Here is a 20,980-nt window from a genome sequence, read left to right on the forward strand (position 1 = left end):
CCCCCCCCCCCACACGCACACACACACACACACTCTTTCTAAGACAGCTTGCCTAAGATCATTTTCTCAAAACTGCTTTATTCATACTCCCTATAACACTCTATAACACATACACACGTCTCCCTACACACACACACATGCATACTCTGTTAGATCACTTAGCTAGTGTGAACATGGGAGAAGACAGAGGAAAGGGAGCTGTCCAACACGGCTAGAGTTTATGTTCACAGGAGCCGTCTGTCTGTTCTGCAGCGGCAGGAATTCATAGGGGCCAAATTACATTAAAAAGATGCATATAAAACTTTAATGGAATGATAAAAAAGAAAGGAAGAAGCGTGGGTCTCTTTCTCTGTTCTGTCATTAGCCTTCTCTTTTCTTCTCTTCTTTTTTTCCTCAATTCCTCATTTACCTTTTTGCTTTCACAATTTTTCTTTCCTCACTTTTTCTATCCATTTCTTATAGTCTTTTTGTCTTCTCCTCTCTTTCTCTCCCCCCCTTTGCTCTCTTGTAAATACTTAAGGGCAAGTCTGTCAAAGAGAAAAGGTGAGACCCACTCTGCCTCTCATTATGCCTTTTCAAGTTTCAAGAGAGAAAGAGTAAAAAAGAAAGAGGTATGACAAAAGTAAAAAGACTGTGGGGAAAAAAAAGATACAAATAATGAGATACTCAAATCCTTATTATTGATGAAGGTCCATGTCAACATATAGTACAGTATTTACAGTACAATAAAGTGAAAAGCTTGCAAGCTTATAGCTCACACCTCCAAACACACATCAGGCTTGGGGGGACCCTTCTAAATGGTGTGAAACTCAAAGGACTCCACTAGATAAAAATGTATATTAAGATCACTTGAGCATATGTATTAAGGCTTGTATGCGTTTGTGTGCATGTATGCTTAGGTATTTACTCTTTGTAAGAGTGAATGCTGTATGTATGAACTGCACTGAACTGAGACAACAAAAATGCCATAATAACTATTAGCCTTATGATATATGGTAGTAGCTCAGTCTGTGGGGCGTAGCTGGAGAGGTGCCAGTTCATCTCCTGGGCACTGCCAAGGTGTTCTTGAGCAAGGCACCGAAGCCTTAACTGCTCGGGGCGCCTTTGCATGGGCAGCCCCCTTACTCTTACATCTCTCCATTTAGTGTATGTATAGGAACTGAGCATGTGTGTGTAATTCAGGCCTGTGTGTAATGTGTGTATTGGACACAATAGTATGTACTCCATGACTGGATGTAAGATTTAATTGTAAGTTAGTGAAAGTTGTGAGTAATTTTTTGAGATCAAAATGACAAAAGGAGCTGTTAATGGGATGAATTTGTATAACAGACTGATTTAATTTAGGGCAGAGAAGAAAACACATTGATGTTGATTGATTGATTGATCTCACACATTAAATAATTATTTATTATACTGGCTAATAAGTTGTGTGTAAACTGGATTAAGCAGCTTGCCAATGTTTTGTGCTTTTGTGTTTTATGATAAAGCATAAAACCATATATTATTGATAGAGATAGATTTGCTATGTAGTTTGTTTTGTAGACTTTTTTAACTTCAACCCCACTAGTCCAGCTCCAGATAAACAGAAATGAAAGTTGGTGGCATAAAAAAAGCAAAGAATCAGAATGGTTTTTGGGGATGAGGTGGTCTGCATTAAACTTCATGATCATGTTATATTTGCTGGAATATACTAGTTTTAAGGCGCACAAACACACAACTACACAGAGAGAATAGTGTAGGAAATTCACAATCATTTTCTCTCTCTAAATGAAAACACATTTGTACACACAGACAAAAACATAAATATTGTCCACCCTATCTGTAATTGTTGAGTATATGTAGAAACATGTAGTAAAAGCTTAGTCTGTTTTAGTGTGTGCTTGCTTGCTAGAGGGAATTATATTCTGAGTAGCAGTGAGAAAAGCATGGGCAATAATGTAATGCATCCTAAATGTCTCTGCAAAAGTGTGTGTCGGAATAGGTGTGCGCGTTCAGCAGTGTTGTGTGAATGTGTATGTAAACGTACACTGCACATACATGTGTACACATTACAGTGTGTATACATGTGCATGTATCTTATGTATGCAAATCTCAGCTGCTTAATGATAATGTATGTGATAATAGCGTGGTACTAATTAATTTATAACTTTGCACTGAGGAGGCTGTTCCAGTGGCTAATATGATTCTATTACAGCAATTAGCCCACAATGACACTGGCTAGGTCACTCACACACAGACACACACCTTACAGTATGCAAATTTCTTTGTCAGTGTGTTTCACCCTATCTTGCTTGTCCCTATGTTTTATTTTTAATATGTTCCTTTCTGAATCTCTCTTCGTTATTGCCTTGATCATATTGACTGCCTCTACTAACACCAAGAAATTAATACACTTATATAAAAGAAAACCTTGGAGACTTTCAGAGAATAAAAGAAAACTGGGCAGGGGAACTGATTTTTAAACCACAGGCCATATGTTTAATGTGTGTGGCTATTGTTTAGATCATCACCTAAAATCAGGAGATATGTCAAACTCCTTGACTTTAACTTTGACTCAGCAGCACTGACGGCCAACTGACAGCAGAGGCCAACTAATAACCAGCTGCTGCCAGCCATCTGTCAGCCAGTCACTTGCAAAACTTGGCTGGACTGCTGACACAAGCACCCGGGCTGCACAATTCAGTATAAAAAAAACAATGGAACAACAACCACTGGCAACAGGTTGGCTAAAGAACAGCAGTACTGAGTGTGTATCTGACCTACAAACAAGTTTGTTTAACCACCAATGTTTATGGTTATTCATCAATGGCTTTTCTCTTGTGCTGTTTTTCCATTGTCTGTATCATGTCATGCATCTGTAAGTAACAAGTATGTGCACTTGTGTGTATGAGTCTATGTACTTACTGTCCTCTGCGGTGCGCAGGATTGCCCATGGCCCGGCTGTCTGCCCATGTGTGTGTGAGACCACCACTCTAAAGCCATACAGGGTGTACGGTGACAGGCTATCTACATGGTAGGAAAAAGTGTCTGTTGCGTTTTCCATTAGCCTAAGGGGAAACACAAATACACATTTACTGACAGGCATTGGGATCTTGTCAAAATATGCTGTGCTTTACTCAAACAGGTGGTCAAAGAGGGACAGCACCATACTTTACATGGTGATTTGGTACTTGCTCGTGAAAATGTATGTGTACTGGAGCTAGAGTATTACATATCTAGTGTTCCCACTGTCAATGTCAACTATCCATCTATCTATCTATCTATCTATCTATCTATCTATCTATCTATCTATCTATCTATCTATCTAATTCTAATTATGCTATGCTTTATATTACAATTTTGCAAATCTTTAATTTCTAGCTTAGCCTAAATGTTTTCTGTTTCAACTTTTCCACCATCACTCTTATTGCCAATCTCAGAGATTCAGCACTAGACAGCTCCTTAGAATGTGTTGGTCGGCTTTGCGTGCTCATGTTACCCAAAATGAAAAGAACTCTACTTTTTGCGAATAACAGACAAACCATTTTTCGCACATTTAGCAGCTGTGGCACTCACAAATGTAATAATTACCTGAAGATGTAATACAATTTGCATTCAACCTGAGTGAAAAAGTAGTAAAACAGAATAATGAAATAATTTGAATAATGTATATGTAAATAATGTAATTTAAGACAATGACCTGATTAATTTTGTAATAATATTTTTTTCAATAAGAATCACTGTAGACTGAGATGGAAAACATGTCTTGGAGATTGAATTGTGACTGTTTTGCCCTTCTCGCTCGTTTGTGTTATGTTAGTGATCTTCTTTTGTCAATCTTGTGTCTAATCTAACATCCTCTCTGGTCTAACGAACAATCCTTGCACAACAACCAATCAGCATAGGTATGGGTGAGTTCTTTTCCCATGGATTTTGATATGGATTAACTTTGCATCTCTTGACCATTTCAAATCGGAATCAGCGTCAAAAGTTAGTCTTTATAGTAGGCTGATGACACCAACAGTATTATACAATGTGTATACAATTGTTTCTGCTCAATAACTTTTTCTCCTCTCAGGAATTGGATTTTATGTTCTTGGCGGAAACCTGGCTCCATGCTGGTGAGTATAGTCCTTTCTCAGAACTTCTTCCTCCTTTGGCCAAAGATTTTCTGAATCTTACTGATTTTCAATCTTAACCAGTCAGTGACACGCCCAACACATGAAAAAGGTCACACATTGGACCTTGTACTGTCGCACAGTCTCTGTGTCCACATTAAGGAAATCTGTAACACCGGTATACCCGATCATCTGGCAGTTCTGCACACTGCTACCATCACCAGCTCCAGGATCGCAGCTTGTAAGCCTACTCGTCTTCAGCATGTGATCAACCCTTCAACTACGCTGCACTTTGCAAATGCTTTTATAGTATCTAAACTCTGTAACTTGGATGGTGGCTATGGTCTCAGTGCTGAGGAGCTCATTTCCTCCGTTGGCTCCACCTGCACTGACATCCTGGACACTTGCTCCTTTTAGAATTAAATTTACTAAAAACATCCTTAGAACCATGGTTAAATAACAACCCACTCTCTTAGGCGTACTTGTAGACAAGCTGAAAGGAAATGGAAAAAAGACCAGCTCCAGGTCTCCCTAGAAATTCTAAAAGACTGCCTTGCAAGGTATCAGAGAGCCGTATAAACATTGCTAAAACTAAATTTATATCCAACACTGTCTCCAACAATAATCATAGGCCCCAGGTTCTTTAAAAAAATCTTAACTCCCTTATAAATCCTAGCAATGCAGCTCAAATTGTTCCCACACTTAGATCTTTACCAACCTCCTCTGTCAGTCCCTCCTACATACTCAGCTGCCTGTAAGCAGTTTGAGTCTGTATCACTCTCCTCACTAAGATAGTTTGGAGTCTCAGGCCCACAAATTGTCCCTCAGATATCCTTCCCTTACGTCTTTTAAAGGACGTTTTGAATACTTTTGGGTCCAGCATTCTTATTTTAATAAATACATGAGTGTCTGAGTGTGGGGTGTGTCCCAGCTGCTTTTACACATGCTGTAGTGCAAACTCTTGTTCAAAAATCTGATCTGGATCTTGACGTTCTCTCTAACTACAGGCCTATTTCCAAAGTACTTTTTCTTTTGAAAGTGTTGAAGAGAATAGTCCTAATCCAATTACAAACATTCCTCAACAACCATGGCATCCAGGAGAATTTCCAGTCTGGCTAAAAACCACGCCACAGTACTAAAATAGCCCTTTTAAGGGTTTTTAATTATCTCTTTTTAATGGTAGATTCAGGCAACTCTGCTGTTCTGGTGCTTCTATACCTGACTGCCGCCTTTGACACTGTGGATCACACAATCCTTTTTATCTTGCTCTGAACCCTGTGTAGGTATCAAACGTATATTCTTGAAATGGTTCCAGTCATACCTGACTGATAGGAGCTTCTCTGTTCATTTAACTGAACACTCTTTGTCAGCGTCTCCTCTCACTTGAGGAATCCCTCAAGCCTCTATTCTGGGCCCTATCCTCTTTTCACTGTATATGCTGCCACTGGGTTCCATTTTTCAGAAATAAAACATCTATCACTGTTTTGTTGATGATATCCAAATCCACATGCCTATGAAATCTATAACCAAAGAGTCTGTGCAGCCATTGTTAGACTGCTTAAAGGAGGTGAAAACCTGGATAGAGTTAAACTTCCTCCCTCTGAATGATTGGACGTTTAGACGCACTGGGTGACCGTCTTGGCACTTTGGGCCCCTTAGCCTCCCAAAATTGATCCTCTATTAAAAATATTGGTGTTATTTTTGACACCACTTTCACACACTTTCAGTAAACAAATCAGTGCAGTCATAAAGACTAGCTTCTTCCAGTTAAGACTTCTAGCTAAAATAAAGGCCTATCTTTCTTCCAAAGACCTTTTATCACTGCTCGGCTAGATTATTGTAATTCATGATACATGGGTCTACATCAGAAATCTTTAAATCGTCTCCAGTTAGACCAAAACGCAGATGCTCGCCTTTTAACAAAAAAACGTGAAGACATAACGCCAGCCTTGAACCCCCTCCACTGGCTTTCTGTTTGTTATGGAATAGATTTTAAAATTGTATTGCTTGTTATTAAGGCTTTAACTGGTCTGGCGGCATCTTCTCTGGCTGATCTTTTATGCCACTATTCTCCAGGCAGAACACTGAGGTCAACTAATCAGCTGCTCTTGGATGTCCAAAGATCAAAGCCAGAAAATAAGGGCAATAGAGCCTTTGCAGGGGGTGTGCCCCCATCCTATGGTACAACTTCCCCATGAATATTAAAGTTGCACAGACCCTACAAACGTTTAAATCGCTGCTTAAGACGCACCTTTTTGCAGTAGCTTTTAACCTTTGTTAACCTGGTTTCTAATGTTTTAAAGTGGTGTTGTTTTGTTTCCCTGTGATTTACTTTGGTTGTAGTAATTTTTACACTTGTTATTTATGTATTTAACATCAACCCTGTTCAACACTTTGGTCAACTTTTATTTTTTTAAATGTGCTATAGAAATAAAATTGACATTTACATTCACACTTTAAATTTAAAAAAGCATACTTTTTACATTATTACATTATCCTTTAAAATTATTACATCATCAGTTTTGAAAAACAATGGCCCTTGAAAGTTATTACAGTATCGATAAAAAAATGTTATTACAAAAACAATCACTTCAGATTGGGTTTTATTACATTTTTGATCAGGTTAAGTGCAAACTTTATTACATTTTCAGGCATAATTAAATTTTTAGCAAAACTATCGTATCATTAAGTGCTACAAACCCCCATAGTGTACGTGCAGCGAGCATTCCAGGTTGAATGTCTAGGAAATAAAAATGACACAGATCTTAATGACCACAAAGTAGTAATTTAGTCTTTAGTAACCAAAGGTTACCTTTACAGAAATGTTTTGTACTGAACATTTTGTGTATGAATTGGGGTTAGTCTATATGATAATTTTACAATTTTATTTTAAGTCTGATGTTACAGAAGTGTCAGGAGACAAGTTTCATTTAGTCACTAACAGTGGCTATCTTGGCAATATGTACAACATTTGTATAGCAGTTGATCACAGTCCCATGTCATACCTGATCTCATATCATATAATCATACAAAGGAATCTGGGGCAAAATAAAAGAATATTGTCACAAATGTGGGGCCGTTGACCATTTAGCATCAGATGGATAGAAGGGATGAATGAATGAATAAATCAGGGAACAATGAGATTTCCATAGTAGAGGAAGAGGAGGGCATGGCTGTCTGATATATAATACATGTAGCTAGTCATTTATTTATTACCATAGAATGAGAGCCTCCTCTTCTTGGATTAAATTGCAATTTGTTGTCAGGAAGCATGTAATGAATACATATCAGATGCACACCCTGTCTCTCTTTTTATTCTATCACATTTTCTTTACCTCTCTCTCTGCCCATGCTCTTTGATTTTTTGTCTTTTTGACTCTACCCCCATCTCTTCAGCTCATTTCCTCTCTGTTATTCTGATGGTCTGTCATATTGATGTGACATTTTTGGCTGAGCTGTATAATGTACCCCTTAATATGTACGTACATGTGTATGCATATTTGTGTGTACACATATTTTAGCTGTGTATATATATATATATGTGATACATATGAGAGTTTTGCATGTGTCTGTCGTGCTCCGATTGTTATTTATTAATATTCACATACCTCTGTCTCAGACCACTTGCATGTGCTGTGGAAAACTGTGCAAACTTATCCACTGGTTTATCTACTGTGTCTGTACATTTTTTAAATCTAAAAATAATTAAACTCTCTCACCTTAGTACAGGCCTCTGAGGAGAAGTCCTCATTTGCAGGCTGTAACGGAGTGGGCCTGGTGAGTTTGAGTGGGCAGGAGCAGACCAGGATACATTAAGACTGGTACTAGTTGCATGGGCCTGCCTTGGAGGTGACAACCCATCAGGGGCTATGAAGAGAGGGAGAGACAAGATGGTAAGAGGAAGACAGGAGGAAGGAACAGATGATAAAGGAAGGATGGAGGTGGTGAAAAAGAGATGGAGGGATGAAATGAAGACAGCTGAGAAGTAAAACAAACAAGACAGCAAGAAAACCAAACACAAAAACAGATTATAAAAGTTAGATCAATGTTATATTGACATCAATCTCATCGGTGAACTGCATCCTAAACAGATGGCACTGCCCTCCATCTAGGAAAGATGAGACAGAAGCGAAGAGAGAGAAGCTAAGAACAAAACTAGGGTGGGGAAATAAAAGCAAAGAAAAATTATTCCTTATAAAAGGAGGCTGGGGGACCCATAAAGAGCCGCCAGATTTATAGATATACAACCACTACGATTTAAGATTCATAGATATACAACCACTAAGATTTCTCTCTTTCTTTTTTGCCCACACACACAAACACATAGGAACTTGTAATGACCCCACTCTCTCAACAGTGCCCCTCTTTTCCAGCTAAGCATGATAGCACAGTGCTAGTGTTGGAAAATCAGTAAAAACATCTTGATTCAGTGTGATAGCCGTGCTCTTAACAGAAACAGAGAACGTGCATGGAAAGATAGAATAGTAAAGAGATAAGGACAACAAATAGAAGAAGGAAATGAGAGTAGCTGTAGTGTTGACTATGCAAAATAAGAGTAGGCCCTCCGATGTATAAAGTGACCCTTCAATCAAACACATTGCTCTCTTTCCACTACAACAAGACTGATTGCTGGAGACATCTTATCCTACAGATGGCAGGGGCGCACGCACGCACGCACGCACGCACGCACGCACGCACGCACGCACGCACGCACGCACGCACACACACACACACACACACACACACACACACACACACACACACACACACACACACACACACACACACACACACACACACACACACACACACACACACACACACACACACACACACACACACACACACACACACACACACACACACACACACACACACACACACACACACACACACACACACACACACACACACTCCTTGAAATGGTCTTTTAACACTGGTTAACAAACATAAATCTTCACTCTTATTCACATTTACATATTGTTATGTACACATTTAAAAAACGTGACAGAAATACATTTTCACATTTCTTTAAGGCCCACCTGTGTTTGAGGTTGTGTCACAACCCGCATGTCCAACTTGTCTCTTGCTCTCTATTTCTGTGTATTTGTGTCTGTTGGTGTATAAGCTGTTGGGGCTTAAAAGTTTCTGACTCATTTTTTATCAATCCGTTTAAAAGAAGGACAGAAAATGCAGAAACAAAAGAACAAAAACTAAAAATTAATTAACTGGAATGGTTTAAAAAAAAAAAAACAGTTGAAACAACCCCACTTGCATTCAGTATTTATGGATATCAAGCTCAGTCTGTGTTTCTTTTCAGTTTCTTAACTATTTTATGTGTACTATATTATTGTGGACATCAACTCGACTTGATTAGATTGTTAGAGTCCGTATGCAACTACACAGTAGTGCTAAAGCACTAGTGATGTCTTTCCAAGCTTAATGAGTGTAATTTTTTTTAAATTTAGTTTAGGATTAGCTTTTTAATAGAAATGATTTTACAGCTAAAAAAGGATTTGATACATTATCAATCAGTTGAATCGATAATTAGTAGATAAGTATAATCAGTAGATCAGTATAATTATCATTCTCTGAGTGTGTGTAATTCTTGAAACATGCATTGATTTCTCCCTCTCCGACACACACACACATATGCACAAAACACATACATCACAAAGACGCACACCGTTGGTGAGCCTGTGTCTCTCTCATGCTGTGTTAGCAGGTACAATATCAGAGGTGTCACTAATCGTTTTAAACTATGCACTTTTATGTTCACTTCTCTCTCTCTGCTCTCCTCCTCCTCTGCTCTTCTGTCTATTGCTCCACTATCTTCCCTCTGTTCTTTCATAGAACAAGGACGCATCAAGACAGTTTGCCTTAAAGAAGTCTAAAGAGATGCCAGAGGCACAGGGGTAGAGAGAGAGATAGAAAGAGAGGAAACGTCTGGTATTTAAAATTTATACTTTCTTATGCCTTTGTTTTGAACTTGAACAGTAGAACTTTCCAAAGTCTGTCTTTTGTTGTTCTCTGACATAGACATGGGTGTGGTGTGGTGTGGTGTGGTGTGGTGTGTTGTGTGTGTGTGTGTGTGTGTGTGTGTGTGTGTGTGTGTGTGTGTGTGTGTGTGTGTGTGTGTGTGTGTGTGTGTGTATTCAACACGATTGTACATACATATAGCATAAGCTAAAGTGGTAAAAATGTGTGTCTATAGGTGTACGTGTTGCTGCCTGGTTACCATTATCCCCAGACTGCTCTGATCAGCTTTGGCATTTATCAGTATGCACAATCAGCCTGCATTCTACACAATTACAAAGACACATCCACAAACGCACAAACGCTGTGTAAATCAGAAATATGTGTTCAGACCATTAACTGAAGTCAATGATGTGTGTGCGTGTCTGTATGATTGTGTTTGTCACTGCTACTCATTGAATAATTGTTTTTTTTCTTCTCTTTTGCATGGCATGCTATAAAAATGAACCTTTCCAGTTCATATAATGGCAATTAAAATCAGAGTAATGACATACAAATGTTACAATTGTTCATGGCTTGTGTGTAGAGTCAGAAACAAAGGTACAATTATAGCAATTTAAATCAGATCATACACAATTTAGTGGTGGACAAAACCACCTTTTGTAATGGATTCCATAACCATACAATTATACTTAGTTATTTTCTAAGTATGTATCTGATCAAAAGTATGTGTGTGCAGATTTAGATTTCTATTGAAAATCCTGTTTATAAAATGAAGTCTGGTGGCAGGAGAACCCCTGGGTTTCTATGTGTGTGTACCTGTTGGGGGTGTAGTAACATTGAGTGGCAGGCTCTCAACACATCCCTTTGTGTTACAACCTCTGATCCAGAAGCTGTAGTTGGTGTAAGGCTGCAGATCAGTCACGGACAACCAGCCGCCTGCTGCTGAACTTCCATCCAACACACCATCACCATCTAAGAGACAGAAAGTCCCACAAAGAGACATGTAAGGTGCTAGGCCAAGCATCGGGGTATGTATCTGAAAAAGGAGGTGGAAGATGCGAATGTTGTGCATCCGATTGTTTTCATGGCACATTTATTAATTAGGGTCATTACTGTGATGGCTAAAAATAGCGATTTATAAAAGATACACTCAACAACATAGAAAGAATAGAGGCGTTTGAGTGGAAGTTCAAGAGAGTGGAATACTGACTGAAATTAAGTGAGAGTGATCAAAAGAGAGAGGTCTCCATACCCAGGCTATGCAAGGATAGTCAAAGAAAAAAGATCAGAAAATTACAATATGTAAGCCTATCCAATATATTTAGATTGACACACACACACATCAGTTTTGTGTGAACAGATAAAGGCAGTGTGTATCAAAGAATCAAGGGTTTGTGGGTAACTAAAGCAAAACCCCATCTCTCTTTCTTCCACACCTCTTGTATCCTTCTCTCCATTCATTTTAATCCATCTCTTCCTCTGTGAGAAGCAGATCAAAGTCCCTGACTGGCTGTGTGTGTGTGTGTGAGTGTGTTTGTGTGTGTGTGTGTATGTGTGTTTCTGACAGAGAGAGAGAGCGAGAACGAGAAAGAGAGAGAGACTTGCTGAATACGTGTGGGTTTAAGGATGATTGTGTGTTCTGCTGTTTCCCCATGCTCATGTTCTCATCTTGTTCAATTTTATTCTTCCCCTTTTATTTCCATGTCCAGTTCTCCTTTTCTATGTTGTTAGTCTCATCCGCTGTTTTGTTGTTCTTCATGTTCTTACTTGCAATCTTTTCTAATACGTCTATGGAAATATGAGCTTCTCATCTCACCTCCCTCTGTATCCTCTTGTTTACCAATACGTGTCTTTGTTCTTCCTTCCATCTTCATACCACTGTTTTGCTCTGAGTCCTATATCATCTCCTCTCAGAAGTCCCTGGCAATGGAAAACCTTGTCTTTACTACACTACTCCAGGTTGATTACTCCTTCTTTTACTTCCCCATCTCATGCCTGACTTTCAGTCTGAGTTGGTGAGGAGTGTGTTTGTGTGTGTAAGTGTACAAGTGTGTACAGTATCTGCGTCCATATTATCCTGTTCTACTCATCTATGAAAACAAAGAACTCACTTAACTACCCCACTTAGCGGTCTTGAAAATGGTAATAATATTAAATGCACTCACTATCTCTGCTTCTCCTCATAGTTGTTGGATTCCTCTACCAACCTTTTGTAGACTGGCTCAGGTTTTGCCTTAGTTTTTGTAAATTATAGTGTGGTCTAGACCTACTCTATCTGTAAAATGTGTCCTGAGATAACGTCTGTTGTGATTTGACGCTATAAATGAAATTAAATTGAAAGAAAATAGCCGTGACTAATGTATCATGCCTAAGAACTATGAATAATAATAAATATTACTCTAGGAAAACCAAGCAGCATCATAGTGATTCCTATATAACAAAATAAGTATACACTCATTTCCACCACTGAGCACTTTTACTATCAGAGGAAAGGTGCTGTTAGTAGTCCCAATGAAAACAGTGGATTCTGTCTAAGTTGTCTGTTTTGTTGTGGGAAATGATTTCTATTTTCAGTTATCATAGAGTACATAGAGACAAGTAAAATTAATCTTTTTTTTAATAAAAGTTATAACTTGAAGTTTTATTTGATCCAACACCATTTAATAGTTTTCAAAAGCAAAAATCTTATCTGAAAGGGGGTGTACTCGACTTTCAGAACATTAACATAGCAGAAAACTATTTGCTATGTGAAGATTAAGTGGCGTTAATGTCTTTGTTTGTTTGTTTATGTCTTGTTTTTTCATTGAGGCTGTTGTGTGTAACTTTAGCCTTTTTTTGTTCCTTTAATTATGAGTATATTTAGTCCAGCATTTTAAAGTTTAGATTTTAAAAATCATTCTATCTATTACGAGTAGTTCTTTTCATCACAGCACTAAAGTTTTACTTTCCCAGAGACCTCCAGGTAAAGTTGTAAATGACCTGAGAATTAATACTGATCACAAGAAATGTTTGTCATTCTAGTACTTTGAGATGTCAGTGTAGCTTTTTATGTGGTCAATCACAGTACACTTTTCTGTGTTACAGAGTATATAAACCTTCTTCCTGAAAGACACTTTGACTTATAATAGGAGTAAAATCACAGGTGAAACCAACTGTTAATGATGGCTCAGTTCCATTAAGTGTCCTAGTTATCAATGTGAGCCATGCCAGTGAGCCAGAATGAATAATACCAGGCCATAAAGGCAATGCAGTCATGGTTATTTTATTAATAACAAATGCACTTTTCCTGTTATGACATACCAATTTTCCTGTTTCTTTGTCAGTAACCATTTTTTTAATACATTATTATTTATATCCATATAGCTGTACATTTTTGTCAACTGTAATGATTCTGTACTGTTTCAGTATATTGGATACAGTGAATGTAACAATTGCTTGCAAATGAAAAGATCAAAGTACTAATTACTGGAGCAAAGGCCCGAATTATGAAACTCTGCGCTGATTTTGTGTGTCTTTTAACTGTGATCTGAAATGATATGTCCCTTTATTTGCTACCTAATAAGTAAGTAAGAACAAAACTTTACAGATTCTTCTGTTTTTTGATGGACTAGTGCCTTAAAGCATTTCTGGCATGCTTTAAAGGTAACAACTTGCTATAATGCTTTGACAGCACTGACCAGCATGAATGAGACCTATAGAGAAGCCGTTTTTACTCTTTACCTCTATTTTTTATGTCCACTACGCCTCCAGGGAAGCCTGATCTGAGAGCATTACAGTCTAGCAAAGGCAAAATGTCAAGACACACCTTTCTAGGGTAGTTTTTGAGGTTTGAGTAGTGATATGTTATGGTCTTATAAAACCCCCAAGTCTCAAACTCAACAGCAGTGTATATAATGAATAGCTGGATGTGTAGTGGAGCCACAAAGAAAATGTGGCAGGTTTAGTAAGCTACTAAAGCTGTCTTTAAGTCCTCAAGTCTTTAAGTACCAGAGTATGGTATTCTAAATGTTAGTTGCTTGGTTAATATGTGACATTGTGTATTACCTGTGCATGTATTTATGTATGTGTGCTGCCAGGTGTGTATGTTCAGGGTTACTGTTTATGCAGAGTCTGTAGTTAGTGCGTGTGGGCGAGGGTAAGAGACAGAGAGAGAGAGGAAAAAAAAGAGAGCGAAAGAGAGAGAGAGGGAGCGCACACAGCTGTATGTGTTACCTTTGCTTTTGTAGTACAGTGTGTAGCTGAGGTTCCCATTAGGTCTTGGTGGAGCTGTCCAGCGAGCTCGGAGTGATCGAGAGCTCTGATTGGTCAGATCCAACAGTATTGGGCCTTCTGGGGCCATCTCTAAGGTACGCATCTCCACCTGATTTAAAGAAAAAAAGACAAACAAGTACACTTATGTTCAAATGCACAGAAGAACGAACATCTAACGTGTGCACCTACAACAATCTATCTACACAGTATTGTTCTTTTTTTAACTAAAGGTCTACTCACACAATTAATTGTTATAGATGCAATTTTGAAATATGAAAAATATAATAAAATATGTCCCCATTTGATAAGGGTAATCAATTTGTCATATTTCACTGATTGGATTTAAATATGTGTTACAACATAATACTTCAACCATCTTGAGTTTGAAATGAAACCAGTCTACACATCTGGCCCATATTACTTCTACTTGTATGTTACGTGCCATGTCTTGTGTTTTGTGTGTTGTCTTCTGGTGTGTGATTCTCTGCAGGTGTGTGCTGCTGACGTCAGACCCGCAGCTGAGGCTGATCAGCTGATGACTTTTCTCTCTTTTTTATTTCCCCTTCTCTCTCTGTCTCTCCTGTCACATTCCTCTATTTTCTTTCAGTCCACTCACACTGCTCCTTCTTTCTTTCCACCATCAACCTGCTCTGTTCTCCAGTCTCATGCCCCTGTTACTCTCTTCTCTGCTGCCATTCACATTCTCACTTTCCACCTCATCTCTCAATTTGACTATTTGCTCTATCCTCATGATTTCACTCTTTTATCCCTAAACTCCCTTCTTGCCTGACTCCTTTCTTCTCCTTCCCATCCACCCTGTCACCTCCTCTTCTCCCTTTCATCCTCTTCTTACCCCTCCCCTTCCCACCTTCTTGTTCTCCTGTTCTGCTGGGTCAGCTATTCTCCTGGCGTTTGACTAAATATGGCGTCCGTATTGGAAAAATGCCCCAAAATATGGCCTGTTGTCACAGACATCGTTGAGCGTGGAGTGGCATTTGCTACCAAATGTCACTGTCACCACGCCAACCTCGTTATTGAGCCGGGAAAATCGATCACCTTTATGACACACACACACACACACACACACACACACACACACACACACACACACACACACACACACACACACACACACACACACACACACACACACACTTTGTAAAGTCTCTGAGTAGGTATTCCCATATGTGAACCCATGTTTCCATGTGTTGGCTAGTTACAGCGATAATCTGCATCAGAAAAATATAAATTTTGCTGCCTTGGCTGTTTTGTTTCACCAAATGTGATTTGATTCATTCAATAGTGAATTTTATGGAGCTTTTACTTTTGCTGAACTAAATGCTCCAAAAAGTGTTCCGTAGGTCTGGAGAAAAAAAAAATTGTATTTTGCAGAAGTAGAGTTTTATGTGTTTTTAGTGCAAACTGCAGTTTATAAATAAATATTGTGCATTAAGACACTAAGAAGTGAGCTCAGAAGTTTACAGAAAATAGAAGAGCTTTTGCAGAAATTGCAAAGACAAACATGTTTTAGAATTGCCAACACTGCTTGAGTACTCAATCGTCACTATGCAGAAAAACAACAGCAATGGCTTATAAAAGCATGCTTGTCTTAAAAATATCACAAATGATATTGCAGTGTATCCTATTAAGCAATAACTGAATTAGTGTGTTATCTTGTAAGATGTCCACTGACCATTGGTCCCTTGCCACAGCCCTGTGCTGTACAGGCCTGCAGCCTGAGTAGGTGTCGGGTCCACGGAGAGAGTCCCTCCACCACAAAGAACCTCTGGAAGGAACTGGAGTTTAAAATGAGAAGTCCATCCAGCCAGAGACCATAACTGGTGATAATGCCTGTGAAAAGAACACATCTGATAATGACATGAAAAATAAAAATGGCATGAGCAAACCGTTTTTATGCCACAGTAAGCTTAACATCTTAGTCAGGCCACTAGTGACTGGAGCTTTCCTGAGTGACTGTACACAAGTTTTAGTGTTTATTGTCCCTAAAGAGGTTGTGTATGTGAATATCTCTATACAAGACATTATTCACGTTGTAAACATAATAAATGTGTTGCATTCATTCCCTGCCCTAAACCACCTCTGTCAGCACAATCTCATCACCCTAAGTCTAACTATGAAACAAAACATTTGTAAATGGCATCATTTTCAGAATTTGTATTCTAGGTTGTCCACATAATTTCTTTTCTGATCCTAATCATGCACTATTGCCAATGCTAACCTTATACATTGTAGGATTGTGTCCAGCTTACGACAAATTCAAATTGCAAAGCGAGCTTTGCAATGTTGGGATGCTGTCTAGGTCATTGGATTAAAATGCAAATAAAAACGGACTAAGGGACTCCAGACCTGCCAGTCATATGTGTCCTAGTGTGATTCAATGATGAAAACAATACTGAAACGACAAATGTAACCAAAGGCATGGAAAAAAGACCTTCTAAAGGACAGTAGTCCTGGAACGAACTTGCACACACAAATGTGGTATGTGAGTGCAAATAGGTGAGCACTCATTCACAGACACACACACTGACCATCCCTACAGGCACACAAAGATACACACACACACACACACACACACAAAGATGATAACTCATACCTGTTCATACACATACATACATGGGCACAATAATTACATTACATTACATCCACCTAATAAAAAAAAAAAAGAAACAGTACGGTGCCAAATGTGCTTTTCCTTAATAAATATGCATACAGGGGGCTCAAAAGATCAGTCCTAAGAACTAAGATTCTATTCTGCTTTAATCATGTGTGGGTTTTATTATTGCTTAATACAGATATACACACCTATCAGGGAAATGAAGACACAAAAACCCCACGGACGCCAACTATATCTTGGAAGCTCTTAATGTGGCCAATCACATGCGTGTGAGAGTGGATGTGTGTATATGTGTGCGGACGTCTCTGTGTGCTTGTGAATAAGCCCATATCAGTATAGGTTGTAATAAAGACAGGTTGGGAAATGAAGCAGCGAATGCATAACAGGCTTATTTCCCCTCTTTGTCTGCGTGTTGCCCCGACCTAATCCCCGAGAGGATTATCCCCCACAAATCCCTGTGGAATTGGGGAGAAGGGGGGAGAGAGAGACACAGAATCTCACTCCTTTGGAACCCATCACCATCAGGATTGTCATTGTTGCTGTACATTTATGAAAAAAAAAAATTTAAATGAAAAAAAAGAGGCACTGAGCCCTTCTTTAAGCAAATATTAAAGCTTTTTAAGCATGAGATAATCGGGTAATCATGATTAAGTGTCTCCTTGTTATAAATTTTTGTCATCAGATGAGAAAAGCTTTAAGTAATTTATCCAGGCTAATATGCACACATATCACATGGTTTATGATGCGAAATGCACTCATGTGGCATTAAGCGTAAAACACACACGATTCACATTACACACACACTTTATGGAATTACACATACTAACGAGCATGGCAATAAGATTTGATATGTGGGGGTATGTTGTATGTTAGAGACTGTGAAATGGGGTGGGAAATCTTCAGATAGTTGTTATCACTCAATTCATTTGGGTTCATAAGATGTGCATTTGTTAATATAGTTCTTTTTGATTCACGTTTGTGATGTATTTGTTAAAACATCCACTATTTAATGTATACCACGAGGTAGATCATGTAAGATGAAACTACTATGTTTTAGTTATTTGAAGATGCATTGAACTATGCACTTTTAAGAGTTTTATTAAGACACAAGGACATCTGATCACTTGATGTTTATGCTATGTAATGCTGTGATTACAGGAAATGAGGGTGAGAGAGAGAGATGAAACTACAGTCCCCAGCCAAACTTGATTTTCGGACTTTGCAGTTCAGTTTTAACCCCTAAGATATAAGGGTGTCCCATGCTGTATTACCTTTTGAAGATTTTATATAAATATATTTATCTAACTAAAAAACAGGTGTGGATATTGAAACGTTGTAAGAGCAAGATGTGGCTTTTCTTTTCCACTGTTTGGACAACAATATTGTGCAATATTGTGAGGATGTACTGTTTGATGATGCATCACTCCAATCACTTGTTCAGAAAGTACAGAAAACAGTTATGCACAAATAAGTTTACTTTTTTATCTAGACAGTTCCAAGCCAGTAGCAGGATTTCAAATTCACATCTAATACTGTATACATCAAACACATCTTGTCCAGCTCTGTGCCATGGTTGTTAATTGGCTGTAAATAAATTAAATGAAAGTAAGAAGAACAGAGAACACTAACAGGAAAAAGGCTACCCCTGTGAGTCTATGTGCTTCCAGCCTGCAGTTCTCTATTCAGTCAAAAGGGAGCACTTTTCATCCACTTAAAGGAGCTTGGTGAAGCACTGCCCCTCATTCCCGCTCTCCGTTAGTCTCTTTCTCAAATTGTATGTTCTCTCCCCTGTCTTTGTCTCATTCCCCATTCTCTCTGAGTCCTTTATGCCCTCTCCTTAAGGTTTCTCTTCTAGTGTCCCTGTTCTCTAACAATTTAATCTTTATTTCTTGCACACTCATCTGAAACCTTTCATAATCACACGTACGGGATACCTGTACAATGGTAAAGGTCTTGATATCTGTGATAGACTGGCTGATGGTAAATACTGACACTGAATTTAAGTCCCCAGTTCAACTAATGTTATCCTCAAAATTCTTGTGAATTTTTCCCCTATTCTACGTTTTTCTTTTTACTTTCCTCTATCGAAGAAAATTTCATTAAAAAAATGTTTTTACAACAAAATCAAAGCTTGTAAGTCTTTGCAGATATTTAGTTAACATTTTACATTATTCTTTAATGTCACTGTTGGTAAATGTTTACGTATATTTGAATGTTCTTAGCCATGTATCTGTCTGTCTATGTGCCAGATAAAGTGTACTCTTACCATTTGGAGTACCAGGAGGTGTCCAGCTGACGTTGAGTGCATGCGGGGACAGAGGTATGACCAGCGGTGCAGGAACATTCTCTGGGGTGCTCTCCTCAGTCTGTGCCAAGCTTGGAGGACTTAAGGTACACCCACCTCCTGTGCAGGCCTGACGTGAACACACACACACACATTAATGGGTTTATGAATGAGACAAATGAAAATCAAAAAGATTAAAGAGTAAGGTACTCACGGCGAGCGTGACGGTGTAAGCTGTTCCAGGGGTTAAGTTGCGGAGTGTGTGGTCTTCAAAAAGTTCTGAGCTGTTATAGGCTAGCACAGGCCCTGCACCATCATGTGACAGGAAGATGGAATAGAACTCCAAAGCGCCATTCACCTGAGAGGGACGGGACCACCTGGAGAGGCGGAGATGAAAATAACAAAATGCCTTTACTTTAGTACTGCACTTAAGTTCATGTTTTATTCCACTATATTTATTAAAAATGTGTACTATCAAGTTAATGCACTGATTAAAATTAAGACTTAGAAATGATTCCCTCTTTTTATTGACAAAATTCCTCTGAAGAGACCAAAACTACATATTTATCCTACACGTTTTTTCTGTTTAACTACAGACTGTCTGATGGTTATGAAAAACTCTTAGAAACACGTAAAAAAGAGCCCCACCACTACTTTCTTTGACAGTGTTCTTCACTGTGGTGCACAAGACCAGTCCAGTTAAAATGTTGGATTGTAAAGATAACTTTAGTTGTGGTGATTAAAAAAGAATGGCCATTGCTTTTGAACACAGATGGCTTCAGTTAAAATATTCTATCATTTCTATAATTGTGTGTCTATATTGATGGTTACAATTTGATTAAAATAAGGTTGTGAAAGAGACAGAGCAACAGTTTTAGTATCTGAGGGTTTCCTTGACAGTCCTTTTTCCTGTGACTGTGTGTGTATTGTGTGCACAAACACGTTGGCTTTCTATCATTGTATTTCTTTCTTCAAGTAGAGATGGAAACACAATACAGACAATACAGACTAAGGTTTCTCAGACTTGACCCAGAAGCCCATATACTGTACACAGTTTATTTTATCAGATAGAGGTGTCTCCTTTTCTATATTTAGAACAGGAAGGTCATCCCCAACAGAGAGAGAAAGAGGGAGAGGATAAGAAACGGTATGTAGATTTAGAAACTTCTTGACTATCCATTACAAACATGTGAAAGAGAGGGCAATCGGGACCTAATCTCAGCTTTTACATGCTAAACTGCAAATAATAAAGTTTGGGTCTTTTTTCTTTTGTTTGATTTATTAATACTAATATATGTGACTGCATTTTTTCAATATTCTAATAAGGGATTGTAGGAGCTGTTGAATTTGCCTTAATGATAAATGTCTTTCCACTGTACTTTTTAATGTGATGTGATTTCTGCCTGTTGATAATGCTGGAGAGATGTTCAAGCTACAAAGAAATAATTTAGTATAAAAGATTGTGCAGCCATGAAAAACTTCTGTTTCTATGAGAGCAAGTTCGTTTATTTTAAGTTATCCTACCTTCCTCCTAGTGCTGCAGTAACACTGTTTTGAAACACGCAGTGTAAATCACTGGATTTACATACAAATGATGGAACCTGGTGCACTTTTCACAGTTTACAAATCGAAAGTGTGTGATCATCGCCCCAGGACTTTAAGAATGACAAAACAATAATGAAATAATAATTACACACATATACATACATACATATATATATATATATATATATA

The 20,980-nt window shown here is 38.3% G+C and overlaps 1 protein-coding gene across 1 annotated transcript in view; it reads right to left on the minus strand.

Annotated features, from left to right (window-relative positions):
- The window catches only part of ush2a (Usher syndrome 2A (autosomal recessive, mild)), a 203,705-nt gene that overhangs the window by 86,652 nt on the left and 96,073 nt on the right, over window positions 1–20,980 (minus strand). Inside the window, exons 43-49 of the mRNA XM_034877811.1 lie at window positions 19,461–19,623; window positions 19,229–19,376; window positions 16,021–16,178; window positions 14,289–14,436; window positions 10,893–11,048; window positions 7,817–7,964; window positions 2,905–3,047 (exon numbers count right to left, since the gene is read on the minus strand). Coding sequence (XP_034733702.1) covers window positions 2,905–3,047; window positions 7,817–7,964; window positions 10,893–11,048; window positions 14,289–14,436; window positions 16,021–16,178; window positions 19,229–19,376; window positions 19,461–19,623 — 1,064 coding nt within the window. The remainder of the gene's footprint in view (window positions 1–2,904; window positions 3,048–7,816; window positions 7,965–10,892; window positions 11,049–14,288; window positions 14,437–16,020; window positions 16,179–19,228; window positions 19,377–19,460; window positions 19,624–20,980) is intronic.

Source organism: Etheostoma cragini, chromosome 1 (assembly GCF_013103735.1).
Source record: "Etheostoma cragini isolate CJK2018 chromosome 1, CSU_Ecrag_1.0, whole genome shotgun sequence".
Taxonomy (NCBI): domain Eukaryota; kingdom Metazoa; phylum Chordata; class Actinopteri; order Perciformes; family Percidae; genus Etheostoma; species Etheostoma cragini.